The sequence below is a fragment of the Ambystoma mexicanum genome, chromosome 10 (genome assembly GCF_040938575.1).
Source record: "Ambystoma mexicanum isolate Mex_15411 chromosome 10, UKY_AmexF1_1, whole genome shotgun sequence".
Lineage (NCBI taxonomy): Eukaryota > Metazoa > Chordata > Amphibia > Caudata > Ambystomatidae > Ambystoma > Ambystoma mexicanum.
The window spans coordinates 728,944,505-728,959,074 of NC_090932.1; the positions used below are offsets into that span (position 1 = coordinate 728,944,505).

The 14,570-nt window shown below is 44.5% G+C and overlaps 1 protein-coding gene across 1 annotated transcript in view; it reads left to right on the plus strand.

The window, feature by feature from the left end:
* The window catches only part of CP (ceruloplasmin), a 536,222-nt gene that overhangs the window by 284,228 nt on the left and 237,424 nt on the right, over positions 1 to 14,570 (plus strand). The window contains exon 10 of the mRNA XM_069618363.1: positions 1,920 to 2,070. Within this exon, the coding sequence (XP_069474464.1) occupies positions 1,920 to 2,070 (151 nt within the window). The remainder of the gene's footprint in view (positions 1 to 1,919; positions 2,071 to 14,570) is intronic.

A 14,570-nucleotide genomic window follows, 5' to 3' on the forward strand; every position in this document is an offset into this window, starting at 1 on the left:
CGTGTTGTAAACCCCTGAATCTCACAGTAGATAATGTATTGGTGGAATGGACTGTGGATTATATATATTTGGCTTCTGTTATTTCAACCAAACGCAGTGAGCGTTTCTAGGAGGGCAATGGAAAATAAGGTAAACGGGCGTTTGGGTGCTCTTATGCAATTTTTGCAAATAAGAAGTGGATTTAGTATTGGTGGACTTTTACAGATTTACAAACACAGTTTAACTCCTATAGCAGTTTAACTCCTATAGCCCTTAATGGCCCTGAATCTTGGAATTCCCTAGATGCAAAGTGGTTTGATAAATTGGAAAGGGCAATATTGCGGCACCTGTTGGGGACGGTCAAAGGGGTTCCTGTCAGTATGTTGAGATTGGAACTTGGCCTTACTTCCTTGTAGACTTTGACTAAGATGAGACAAGGAGTGTTGTTATTAAATATTATCAATGGTCCAAATATTGCTATCCTCAATGTAATGAAGGAAGAAGTTAGTTGTAATTATGAGAAAAAAACTGGACTGATTGACCAAGACTTGTAAATCGTTTTTTTAGGGTGATTGACTGGAAGCCTGACCTGAAAGAAAAACACAATGAAATTGAAATCAGAAATGCAGAAGAAAGCCCAAAGCTGGGACTGCTATACTAATATTAAAAGAGTAACGACATACAAGTCTCTGCAATTGTTTGTGGATCATATATATGCATTTGGCAAGGCAGAAGTTTACTTGATGAAATGCCCTAATCCAAAGATCAGATGTTTTTTCTTGAAGGTCAGGTTTAACTAATGATTGCCAGGCAGCAGATTGCGAGAAATTATAGGGTATGTCGTCTATGTCACATAAAGGAGGAGATTGAAACACTGAGACACATCCTGACCGTGTGCCCTGTGATGTCCTTAGAGCATCAATAAACATTGAATTAATTGGTTCATAAAGCCAAAACTGCGAGCACCCCATCGTTTTGGGGTAGATGTTTATTAGGGAATGATCCTGTACTTATAATAGCCCTTTTCAATCTGTAGAAGATAGTTTGTGTGACTGTATCGATTAGGATTGATGAAGTAAATGATTCTGGATGAAGTTGGAATACAGCATGAACAGTGTATTATGGCACGCACAATTTTTCTTTTAGATTGGATTTTTATTAGTTGTGTGTATGCATTAATTGAACGATTGCTATATTATCAATTATTTTATAAAGGTATGTTGCTTTATTGCTGTATTTGTTGTGTGTATTCATTGGTGTAAAAAGCTTCAGCTGAAAGTTGCCAATTAAACTTTCAAAAATAATTTTTAAAAAGATGTTTATTAGTGCCACTTAACCATAAACCCCTTTGACAAAGATGTTCATTGAATGTATTATATATGTATAGATGTTTTTTGACAGACTCAACCAAACTGCTGACCTTCAGAAAGGTATGTCCGATCACTGCACACTATAGAAAATATTCCTGAATAGCAGAGCACACTTTATCAGAAAGAAACCATTTTACCTTTGTTTGTACAAAAACGAGAAAACTCAGGTGAATACAACTTGGACGATTGGCATTATGCCAGAGTATACTTTCAGATCAATCCAGCCACAGAATAATGGTGCCCCACACTTATACCAGCATCTGACACTGTACCTTCAGGTGCTATGTATCACCATTATTTACATGAGAACAAATTAAGATGAACATTTTGGAATTCCATCAGAAACCCCAAGTGCACATACAAATCCCACTATTTCCAAGGTTAGAAATGCTGATATTTTTCCAGAACCAAAATAGAAACCCACTTGTAACGCCCAGTAGGGAATAGTATGTGATCAAATGTTTATTATGTGGTCTTTCTCACCTCAACTTAACTTGAACTATTTTGCCTTTTATTATGTTTTGACCTTTGTATTCACAGTAAGGCACACACGTTCCTCTCTATTCACAGGTGACAAGGGCCAAGGATTTTGTCATGATTGCCACAGTGTTTGATGAGAATTTGAGCTGGTACCTGGATGACAGTATTCAGATGTTTGCACCAAGTGTTAATGACACAGTCAAGGAGGATGAAGACTTTCAGGAATCTAACAAGATGCACTGTAAGAACCAAAATTACAACATTGTCTGTCTTGTCAATGAGTTAGAACTACTGTGACAAATACTGACATATGACATAAACTTACATTTGGTATAATCTCAGATGAGTAAGTGAGTTAGTTAATACATTAGATATTTTCTATAGCTCAGATCACAATCTGAACCATTTCTTGAGACTTGTGAACCATGTGCCAAAGGAGGCCACACAATTTACAAAATGGTACGATTTGAGAATCTCTCAAAATCGAAGTCTTGTACCTCATCTCACAGGGTATTACATATATTACATATATTTGCAAACCAAATGATGAAGAACCTTCACACCTAACACTTGCATTGATTGGTTGCAATAGGAGATTTTTACGAGACGATTGTACGGTTCTATAGATGGGCACATATTGATTGGACATCAAAAGGGCACAGACTGTCATGCCTGTCACCCCAGGCACACCCGGCACATCTATATCTCCTAAACGCTCCCTATTACCTGTACATTCAGCTTTCAGAACGGCCAGGCCATTCTATACATGTTGGAGATTGTTTGGGGAGCTCCGCTATTAAATCGCTTACTGATGGTGTCACCTTGATACTGCGGTCTTTTTTTTGTTTACGAAACGTTCGCGAGTCCTAATCACGTAGTCATTCTGGGAACTGTGTGCCGTATTCGTCATTACGGTGGTCACGTGATTACGTGAATGTCAGGTGACAGTATTTATAATGGCAAATTCAAATCAACGGTGCTTCTGATCGTTGTTCTTACTCCACAGCGTTCCGTAGCTCAGAGTTTTCTAATTCCCTTGCAGACTCAGTGTGTTGCAGTCGGCATTTTCCTGCTTTCCTATTGTTTGCTCCAGGTTCCGCTCAGAGCGGTTGCTAATTCCCGCATTCCTACACGGCGCTCGGCAACTTCGCGCTCTGGTATCACTCGGAGCCACCAGCTGATTTTCGTGGTCAGCATCCATTCTGAATTCCACCCAGCAGAGTACCAATTCCCTACCTGCCTTCATCTCCGCTCCAATTCTGTTTGGAACATTTCTTCCTCTGGCAACATTACTTTCTGTAAGTCATCTGCTCTGTTTATTGCGGGTATACAACTCCTGTTTAATTACCACCCGCATTTCAATAGGAGTGTCTTGTGCTGTTGTTATCGTGAGCTCAGTGCCTATTTTCCTCACGAAATCCTAATTGGACATTCTACTGCAAAAGGGCTTACCAACCTGGAATAAGGTTCTCCATTTCTTCTTCTCACCTACAATGAATAAGTGCACTGAACTTGATTGGACGCTATCCTGCGTGCACCAACTCGACTCTAGTGTGGCCCTCATTCTGCCCGGGTTAGACTCCTCTACTAACTTCCCTCCTTGTCATTGTTTCCTCGGATTACCTTCGGAAATTCTTGGACTTGCCTGTGGCTGTGCTGATTTCAGTTTAGTGTAACCCCGATAGGCCCTTGTTGTCTTCTTGATTATAGCTCTGTTCTAATGTAGTTCCTTTCTACCAACAGCCTGGTGAATCTTGGTCCACTCACGCCCTTTCCACTAATAGCTCTCTTTGGCTGTAGAATTCATTCCTTTCCACTAATAGCTATCTTTGGCTGTAGAATTCATTCCTTCGACTAATAGCTCTCTTTGGCTGTAGAATTCATTCTAGTCAGAGAGTGACATTAGTTGGAAGGTTTAATCTTGACAGGACGTCGTTCTCCTTCAGGTTATCAGTTACTTCGGGAAAGACTACGAGTGTATCCTTTTTGGCTACCAGTCTGTGTCCTTTGATAAGTGTTCCATTGTCAAAAATGCGAGGTATCACCAATATGTATCCTTTGTGTTCCACTGTCATAACCGTGGATATAACACAGATCAGGAAAAAAATGCAAGCCCTTTGTGTTTTTCCCAATGTGCCATTTTGATCTGGATTCTCCTGATGGAATGAGGCATAGAGTGCAAAAACACTCTGCATTTACACACTCCATTAGAAGCTTGTCAAGGGAGAAGGAATATGGGAAGGGGTTACCTCGAGTGATTTTGCTTGATCCCCCATCACAAGGAGTTTCCTTTTTGCAGGGGTGAGCTAATGAAATATTTACATGAAAGTTAGACACCTGTTTGGGGAGACGGGTCCAAGTCGAGGATGAGGTAAGACATGGGCTCTCTCTCCATGCTGGCCTGTTCCTGGGTTCCCCCTTCTGTTGCCCGAGAGATGATCAAAGGTTGGCAAAAGGAAGTGAGAGACCCCTGAATTTGGCAAGTCGGGTAAAAGATCCCCACAGCCCTATTAGCACAAGTCCTTCGATAGGCTGGTTTTGTCATGATCTCTGCTTCCAAAAGATCAGGACTTGCACGAGCCCCTTGGAAGCATACCCATAACCCCGGTTCCGAGTGCCAGCCAGTCCCAATTGGGACCTTTTGGACCCTGTCCTGGCGCCAGTGGCACCAGGCTCATAAAGATGCCCAGTCCCAGCGCTGGAAGCGCCGGGCTCATAATGCTTGGGTGGACTTACCTGCAGCAGACCATGCTGCTTACTTACCTGCCAGTTGAGCCCCTGATCCTCTTCTGTTTGGGACTACTTTTCCTGTTGGGTGGGGCAGGAGCCACTCCCTAGGTTCAGAACACTGGAACTCTTCTAGAAAGCAGGAACTCTTTTCTTACCTAGGCGTGGCTGTGGAAGGAGACATCTAAGCACTACAGGAGGCTATTTAAACCACACCCGATGGATGGATCTTACTTTGCGTTATTCTGCATACTCTGCAGCAGAACGCTCATCGTGTCTTCTGCATCTGATCCTGGGCCTAAGGGAAAAAGGCTTACCATCCTGAATCCAGTCTTCAGCAACACCTATAAAGATAAGAAGAACAGGTTAGCACTACGGTCTTCAGTGAAAGCGCTTCTCTTACCTGGTCCATCGGCTGTCACCAACGCCTCGCGCTGCATTCCGGCATCTGAAAGACAAAGGCTTACCTACTCTTCGCATGCTCCGGAGGTCTTCGCTCTGCATACCGGCATCTGAAAAACAAAAACTTACCAACTCTTCGCACGCTCCGGAGGCCTTCGGCGCTGCATCCCGCATCTGAAAGACAAAAGAAGGTGCGTTTAAAGACATTGGGTAACTTTATTACTCACGTGCCATTACTCCTTCCCACGCCGAACCCAGTGGGCATTCCGGCACCCTTCGGCAGCTCCGAACTTGTACCTGCAAGATAAAAGGACAGTTAGTGCGCATCGTGAAGCAGGCAACAAGCGCTTACTTACATGCTTCCAGGCGCTTCTATTCCTCACACGGGTTCCATCCTCAACTCACTTCAGCCCGTCATCCGCCATCGCCGGAACCCCGCAAAACAAGAGACATCATTACAAAAGACTTTTAAAGACATTCGAAATACTCGGATCTTACTGTTCGTGCAGTAAACGACGGACAGCAGTCCTCTGAGGTCAAGAGGCCTGCACCCTTATCCAGTGAAGAAACTGGTCACGGCACCCTGCCCCGAGGCAGCTGGAGAGCTCGGCGTTCACTTACCTAAGGTGAGAGTGTTAACCTTTGGGGTTCTACAGGAGAAGAGAAAGGGAAGAAGAGAGAGACACCCAATAACCCCAGTTCATTAATCCCATATTTTCTATCTGCAGACATCTTACTCTTCGAGTCAGACATACAGTGCACAGAGGTCCAGCCCAAAGAGCCAACCGTGTGTTACACATCACCTTTGAAGATACGGTGTTCGCCCAGTCAAGACCGGCGCCTCTGCGGGAATCAGGTGAGCGTTACAGAACGCAAAGCCTACCGCAAAACTCCCGCCCAGGCGCTATGGAAACCTCGGATACCGACCAGCTAGCCCAGTTACTTGGGGAACTAAGAGCAGAAGTGCATGCAGCCCGTCAGGAAACGAACGCTCTAAGAAGGGAACTGATTATTTCCAAGGAGCGAACAGACGATCTCGCTAGACAATTGCTACAGTCACAAGCCGGACAGACCCCATTACCCGCATCAGGGGCAAATCTTCCTTCAACATCCTCTATGAATCCAGTGCAAATCAACCTACCTGGGAATGTACCTCTGGCTCCGCCCGAACGATTTTCTGGTGACCCAAAGAGGTTTGCAGTATTTATTAATCAGTGCCGGTTGCATTTCTTATGCCGGCCAGCAGCCTTTCCAACTGATCAAGCTAAAGTAGCTTTCGTGCTTTCGTACCTTAGTGGCAATGCGGCAGACTGGTCGATCCCTCTAGTTAATCAAGATGATCCGGTTCTCCATGATTTTCAAGCTTTTCAGCTCAGTATGGAAAAACTGTTCGCAAGACATTCACAGGGGCAGGCTTTGGACAATGAGCTTCTTTCGTTGCGACAGGGTAATCAAGACCTTTTGGCTTATATTGCGTCTTTCAACAGACTGATAGTGGAAACTCAATGGCCTGAGGACAAAAGGATTACGCTGTTTTATAGAGGTCTACGTGGAGAGCTCAAAGATGTGTTAGCCCAAGTAGTGAATCCCCCGCAAGACTGTTCGGACTATATAGACTTAGTCGTTCAAATAGATCACAGACTGCAGAACAGGAAGGCCGATCGTTCCAAGTTTGATGCTCGAGTATTTTCCAAACCACCAACTCCTTCCAAAGGAGTAGACTCCGGGGAACCCATGCAAATAGGGGGCCTGAAAGGACCACTAACACAAAAGGAGCGGGAAAGGAGAAAACAGTTGCAATTATGCCTCTATTGCGGAAACTCAGGGCACTTTCTTCGAGACTGTCCGGTGAAACCAGCCAAGAAGGCAGTAGGAGCTGCAGTTACCAAGGTCACAAACTCTGACCAGTAAAACGACCTCGCCCGACAAGAATAGAGGTCCTTTTGCCAAGCGTTAAAACCAGTTCCGTGACCTCGCATTTCGTGATACCTATGGTCCTCATTAGCCCTGATCATCCGGATCGATTGCATGCGATTGAAGCTTACGTCGACAGCGGTGCCATCGGCAATTATGTGGATCATGAAATGGTTTTGAGGATGAATCTAACTCTTTGTCCCAAGGCTGTAAAGGACGTCATTACTACGGTGGATGGTACGGAGATAGCCTCCGGACCAGTAACGCATACCACCCAAGAAGTGACGCTAATAAGTCAAGATGGACACCAGGAGAAGATTGTGTTCGATGTGATCAAGGCCCCTCAGTTCCAGATTATTCTAGGAATTCCTTGGTTAGAAAAGCACAATCCTCAGATTGATTGGCGAGCAAGAACGGTTCAGTTTCCAGAATGTGTCTCTACTTGTTACCCTCGACCTGGTGTTGCACTGGCAGCAATTTCCTCGGAGGCTCCCCAGTTACCTCCTGAATACCTTGAATTCCAAGATGTTTTCCGGAAGGATCAGGCTAACTCTCTACCTCCTCATAGGTCTTATGACTGCCAGATAGACCTGATACCTGGATCTACTCCTCCTTGTAGTAGAATTTATGCCCTCACCGAGCCTGAGAATCTTCACCTCCGACAATACCTGGATCAATACCTAGCGAATGGGTTTATTCGTCCTTCCAAGTCCCCTGCTTCCTCAGCTTTGTTCTTCGTTCCAAAAAAAGAAGGGGACCTTAGAACTTGTATAGATTATCACGCCCTGAATCAGATCACCGTTAAGAATAGATATCCGTTACCTTTGATCCCTGAACTCCTGGACCAAGTCAGAAAAGCATGCATATATACCAAGCTGGATCTTAGAGGAGCCTACCACTTGGTACGAGTAAAAGAGGGCGATGAATGGAAGACGGCCTTCCGCACCAAGTATGGGCTATTTGAATATCAGGTCATGCCCTTCGGACTTTGCAATGCCCGGCCGCCTTTCAATATTTTATGAACGATGTCCTCAGAGAGCTCATAGATGTGTGTGTTGTTGTTTACATTGACGACATCCTCATTTATTCTTCATCGGAAACACGTGAAAATGGTCCTCGAAAGATTGCGTCAACACAAACTTTTCGCTAAGTTGGAAAAATGTGTTTACAACGTGACTGAAGTTGAATTCTTGGGATTCATATTATCACCTAGCGGAGTGCGTATGGATTCAAAGAAGGTCGATGCAATTCTCAAATGGCCATCGCCATCCTCTGTAAAAGGTGTTCAAAGCATGTTAGGCTTCGCTAACTTTTACCGCAGGTTTATCCCTGAATTCTCTCGAATAGTCCAGCCCATCACCGCCTTGTTAAAGAAAAACAAACGTTTTGAATGGTCTACCGAGGCGGAACAAGCTTTCCAGGATTTGAAGACTAGATTTATCTCTGCACCGATCTTAAAACATCCTCGCCCAGAACTCCCCTACATCGTTGAAACTGATGCTTCGAGCCTTGCCATGGGGGCAGTTCTATCACAAAAGGACCCAGTAACCAATCAGTTGCATCCCGTGGCATTTTGGTCCTGCAAATTCTCGCCTCCTGAAATCAATTACACTATTACTGATAAGGAACTTCTAGCTATCAAGTCCGCCTTTAAGGCTTGGCAGCATTATCTTCTGGGGGCCCGACACACCGTTACTGTGATTACGGATCACCGAAACCTGCAATATTTGAAAACCGCAAAAGCTCAATCCTCTAGGCAACTCCGTTGGGCACTATTCTTTGCCGAGTTTGACTTCATAATCACCTATCGACCTGGTACAAAAAACGGTAAAGCTGATGCCCTTTCTCGGATGGGAGTGGAAGAACATTTGATCAATCCTAAACCTGTACCTATCATTCCCGAACAAAGAATTCTGGGTGTAATCGCCACACAATCCATAGAGGAAGTTAAGGATAAAGCCAGGCTACTGGTAACTCCAGCAGACATACAGAATTGGCATCTGCAGGGAAAGGACTTTACGGTGAAGGACAACCTATTATATTTCCAAGAACGGTTATACCTGCCCAGCACAGATTTACAGAAAAAGGTAATCTCTTGTTATCACGATTCTTTAATGGAAGGACATCCCGGTATGGCCAAAACCTCGGAAAAGATCAAGCGCTACTTCTGGTGGCCATCTTGGAAAAAAGATATCAGAGACTTTATAATGTCCTGTGGAGTATGCGCCCAAAACAAGAGTCAAAAGGTAAAACCAGCCGGCCTCTTATGCCCTATTGACATCCCACCTCGCCCTTGACATACGCTTTCTATGGACTTCATCACCGATCTACCTCCATGCTCCGGATACAATACGATCCTAGTAATCGTGAACCTATTCTCCAAGATGGCGCATTTCATTCCACTCAAAGGCTTACCAACAGCAGCAACTCTGGCCCGAGAATTTCTCGAAAACATCGTCCGACTGCATGGTTTTCCTTCAGTTCTAATTTCGGATCGAGGGAGTCAATTTATTTCTCATTTTTGGCGAAGTTGCTGTCGGTCGGCTCAAATTGATGTGAGACTTTCGACCAGCCACCACCCTCAAACCGACGGACAAACCGAGAGGACCAATCAAACTCTGGAACAGTATTTGCGCTGCATGCTACAACAAACTGAAAAAACTTGGAAAGATATCCTTTGGATAGCCGAATATGCCTACAATAATTCTGTCCACTCGGGAACTGGGAAGACCCCGTTTTTTCTTTTATACGGGAGTCACCCTCGAACCTCGGAGTTGGATCCACTCCAAGATCTTGGAACACCAGCAGTAGACCACCTGCATTCTACAATCACCCAAGCCTTTAAGGAAGCCGTTTCTCACCTTCAAAGGGCTAAAGAACAATACAAGAAAGGCGCAGACCAACATCGGAAGGAAGCCCCCCAGTATCAAGTAGGAGATCAAGTCTGGTTATCCACCAAATATCTACCTCTAAAAGGACCACGCACATTCAACCCAAGATATCTTGGTCCCTATTCCATCACTACCATAGTAAATCCAGTAGCGGTCAAGTTGGACTTGCCCCCTCACATGAAGATACATCCGGTCTTCCACGTCTCTCTATTAAAACCCGTGCAACCTCAAACCCGACTAACTAAATCTCCAAAACCTATTCTAGTTGACGGAGAACTCGAGTTTGAAGTCAAAAGCATCCTGGATTCCAAGATCTCCAAATCAAAACTATTTTACCTGATTGACTGGAAAGGCTACGGTCCCCAAGAAAGATCCTGGGAACCTGCAGAATATGTCCACGCGCCTCGTCTAATCAAAAGATTTCATCGAACATTTCCGAACAAGCCCAAACCCCCGGAGAAGCCCGGTTTGGGAGGGGCCTTGAGGGGGGTACTGTCATGATCTCTGCTTCCAAAAGATCAGGACTTGCCCGACTCCCTTGGAAGCAGACCCATAACCCCGGTTCCGAGTGCCAGCCAGTCCCAATTGGGACCTTTTGGACCCTGTCCTGGCGCCAGTGGCACCAGGCTCATAAAGATGCCCAGTCCCAGCGCTGGAAGCGCCGGGCTCATAATGCTTGGGTGGACTTACCTGCAGCAGACCATGCTGCTTACTTACCTGCCAGTTGAGCCCCTGATCCTCTTCTGTTTGGGACTACTTTTCCTGTTGGGTGGGGCAGGAGCCACTCCCTAGGTTCAGAACACTGGAACTCTTCTAGAAAGCAGGAACTCTTTTCTTACCTAGGCGTGGCTGTGGAAGGAGACACCTAAGCACTACAGGAGGCTATTTAAACCACACCCGATGGATGGATCTTGCTTTGCGTTATTCTGCATCCTCTGCAGCAGAATGCTCATCGTGTCTTCTGCATCTGATCCTGGGCCTAAGGGAAAAAGGCTTACCATCCTGAATCCAGTCTTCAGCAACACCTATAAAGACAAGAAGAACAGGTTAGCACTACGGTCTTCAGTGACAGCGCTTCTCTTACCTGGTCCATCGGCTGTCACCAACGCCTTGCGCTGCATTCCGGCATCTGAAAGACCAAGGCTTACCTACTCTTCGCGTGCTCCGGAGGTCTTCGCTCTGCATACCGGCATCTGAAAAACAAAAGCTTACCAACTCTTCGCACGCTCCGGAGGCCTTCGGCGCTGCATCCCGCATCTGAAAGACAAAAGAAGGTGCGTTTAAAGACATTGGGTAACTTTATTACTCACGTGCCATTACTCCTTCCCACGCCGAACCCAGTGGGCATTCCGGCACCCTTCGGCAGCTCCGAACTTGTACCTGCAAGATAAAAGGACAGTTAGTGCGCATCGTGAAGCAGGCAACAAGCGCTTACTTACATGCTTCCAGGTGCTTCTATTCCTCACACGGGTTCCATCCTCAACTCACTTCAGCCCGTCATCCGCCATCGCCGGAACCCTGCAAAACAAGAGACATCATTACAAAAGAATTTTAAAGACATTCGAAATACTCGGATCTTACCGTTCGTGCAGTAAACGACGGACAGTAGCCCTCTGAGGTCAAGAGGCCTGCACCCTTATCCAGTGAAGAAACTGGTCACGGCACCCTGCCCCGAGGCAGATGGAGAGCTCGGCGTTCACTTACCTAAGGTGAGAGCGTTAACCTTTGGGGTTCTACAGGAGAAGAGAAAGGGAAGAAGAGAGAGACACCCAATAACCCCAGTTCATTAATCCCATATTTTCTATCTGCAGACATCTTACTCTTCGAGTCAGACATACAGTGCACAGAGGTCCAGCCCAAAGAGCCAACCGTGTGTTACACATCACCTTTGAAGATACGGTGTTCGCCCAGTCAAGACGGGCGCCTCTGCGGGAATCAGGTGAGCGTTACAGGTTTGGAGCTTTATACAAAAAACGCTTGCATGGTTCTGCTTTGGCCACAATTCCTTCCCATGTTTTATGGACAGTTTTAACTCACCTGTCACAAGGCTACCTGTGAACGGGGGTCTGAGTGATAGCATCCAGATCAAAAGGGGGACCAGATAAGCCTGTCCTCTCCCCGCATATATTCGCATTATCGATGGAACCGTTTGCCAGGAGGATCTGATCAAATGCTGAGATTAAAGAGATCTGGTCAAGGGGAAGTGAACATAAGGTTGCATTATAGGCAGACGATGTTCTGCTCATCATATATCCTTTGTATCTGGATAATGTTGAGATTTGTATAATGTGCACACATTATTTTATTGTTATTGTATTTTTAATGTTAATGGTGCAAGCTGAATAAAATATGGTTTCTCTTCTCATCATGACCAAAACCCCCAGAAAACACCCAGGATATAGAGCGGTGGACAACCCAGGAGATATCATGGCTGGGGCGGATTATTGCGATAAAGATGAATCTGAGACCCGGCTTCTATATGTGAGCCATGCTCTACCAATAAAAATCGGGGACATCATAGCTGTTCCACCTGCATCATTAGATCTATAAATTCATCTGGGGAAATAAGCACCCAAGAATTACCACTTGTATAATGACAAGACACATATATTTGGGTGGGTTAGGGGACACAGATGTGAGGAGATATATCTGGGTATCCCAGATATCGGCCATTTTAAGATGAAAGGACAAAGTACAGATACAAGGATGGATGGAATTGGAACAGGAGGCTCTCAAGATCCCTTTACACACGCTTCCATTTCTGTAATCTGCCCCCATATTGGGAGCTGGGCATCTCGAGAAGACCATTTTTAATGTTGTTAGTTAATGCCTCTTTATTTGTGGATTCTTTGCTTTAGTAATTGTACAACCACAAGCACGTGCTGTGGAAACACAAACACCTTAAAAAAACTATAGCAAAGCTGCGAATGATAGATGCAGCTCGAAATGCTCCAATTTCTATGCACATGCACAAGATAAGAAGGGGTAGTTTGATGTAAGTCTGTAAATGCACTGGAAGAGACCATGTCTACAAGTACACAACGACCCCAGTGATATTGTGTTAATTTCCAAGATGGAGTGAAAATGCAAAGCATAGGCAAAATTGTCTTCACTCCGCTTTGGAAAAAGTGTAAATTCTGTGTGCAAATTGGGCTTTGCTGAATTCCTGTGGAACCCGCATGGTTTTATTAGGGAGAAAAGTCAGGAAAAAATCTATAGAAATCCATTGTTTTTCCACCAGCATAAAAATACATGCTTGTAGAAAACCATGTGCTATGTGAAGGCGGGGCATGAATGCACTGCGGAAACAGAAGTACTGTTCTGTGCCCCTATTATACCTCCAAATAGAAAGAACAGCCCATGGCCCAAAAACACAAAGCGACAAAGCGTAAACAACACACGCCTTTGTATGACACATTCATTTTACACCCAGGGGCTTTAGAAAATGGTACCATAGGAGTTTCATAGTCTGCATGTGCGGTCGCTAAGACAACCTGTGTAATTCCATCGTGGTCTAGTTGCAAACTTCATCCTAGGTAACAGCAGATAAGGATATTGTATTTGACTTTGGCTATCCACGCATCAAAGGTTTGTACCAGGGGTACAGCATGGCAAAAGCAAGCTTCTGACATAAGCAGATTGACACAACGTTGGTAGGTCTATCTTCGATTCTGTATCAATGTATAAGAAAGGACATGTTTTGAAACTATCACAAAAATGCAGTTTTCTCAAATACATAGTGAAATATTGCAATCAAATGCCCGAAAATCATATCATTGTACAGTAACTATCAGGGAACTCAATACGCTTGTGGGTGCGCTCTTCTCAGGAGCTACTTAACCATCTGACAATATTTTTACATTATTTGTTTGTCACGTTTTGGCTTTGCAGCTATTGGTGCACAAGCAGCACAAACACTAAAATATAAATAAATAAAAGCAAACCATTTGGGATTAAGTAGGAATGTGTAGGAAATAAGGATTTGGAAAAGGAAAAACTTCAAGGTTAAAAAACAGGATAGGGAGGACCAGGTGAAGGTTCAGGTATAGGATAGAAACATTTGGAAAATTGGTGGTCAAATATTCAGGCCCGATTCATGAAATTTCTTCCACGGTTCAAAGTTACTTTGCACTGCCCACAAAAACCCTGATTCATGGAAATGTGCAAAGTGTATTTTTTCAGTGCAAAGTCTTTGCAAAGTCTGTGCATAGACATTCATTTTTGCAGTACAAAATTACTTTGCACGGACTTTGCACTGAAAAAATACACTTTGCACAGTTCCATGAACCAGGGTGTCGACAGTGCAAAGTCACCTTTCAGCAGTGCAAAGTCACTTTGAACCGTGAAAAGAATTCCATGAATCGGGCCCTTATTAAACAATAAACTACTTTGATTCACTGGAGAATTGTCCATCTCAGTTCGTCGGGCACGTAGCTTTGAATAGTTAAAAGTAATGTTTAGGCTTCGCAGCTCCAAGTCATATTAGTGGCAGGGACAGCTAGAGAATTTTCGCAAATGGGGGTGGCTGCCCAGAACAGGAAAAAACAAATTTCCAAGATTCATGTATGCCAGCGCGTCTACTAAATATTTACAACTAAAATTGTTTCTCGCCATAGATAAAAACATAGCTGGTTGTTTTGCAAAAAATGTTAATTGCATTCATGGGATTAGCCACATTTACACTTGCATGTTGTTGGGCCCCCTGCACGCAATTTTATACATTTACAAAACAGAGCTAAAAAAGAAGAGAAGAGCCAGACGGAACCACCTTTACTCTTCATTGGCACCCTGGGAGGCACCTGGAGCA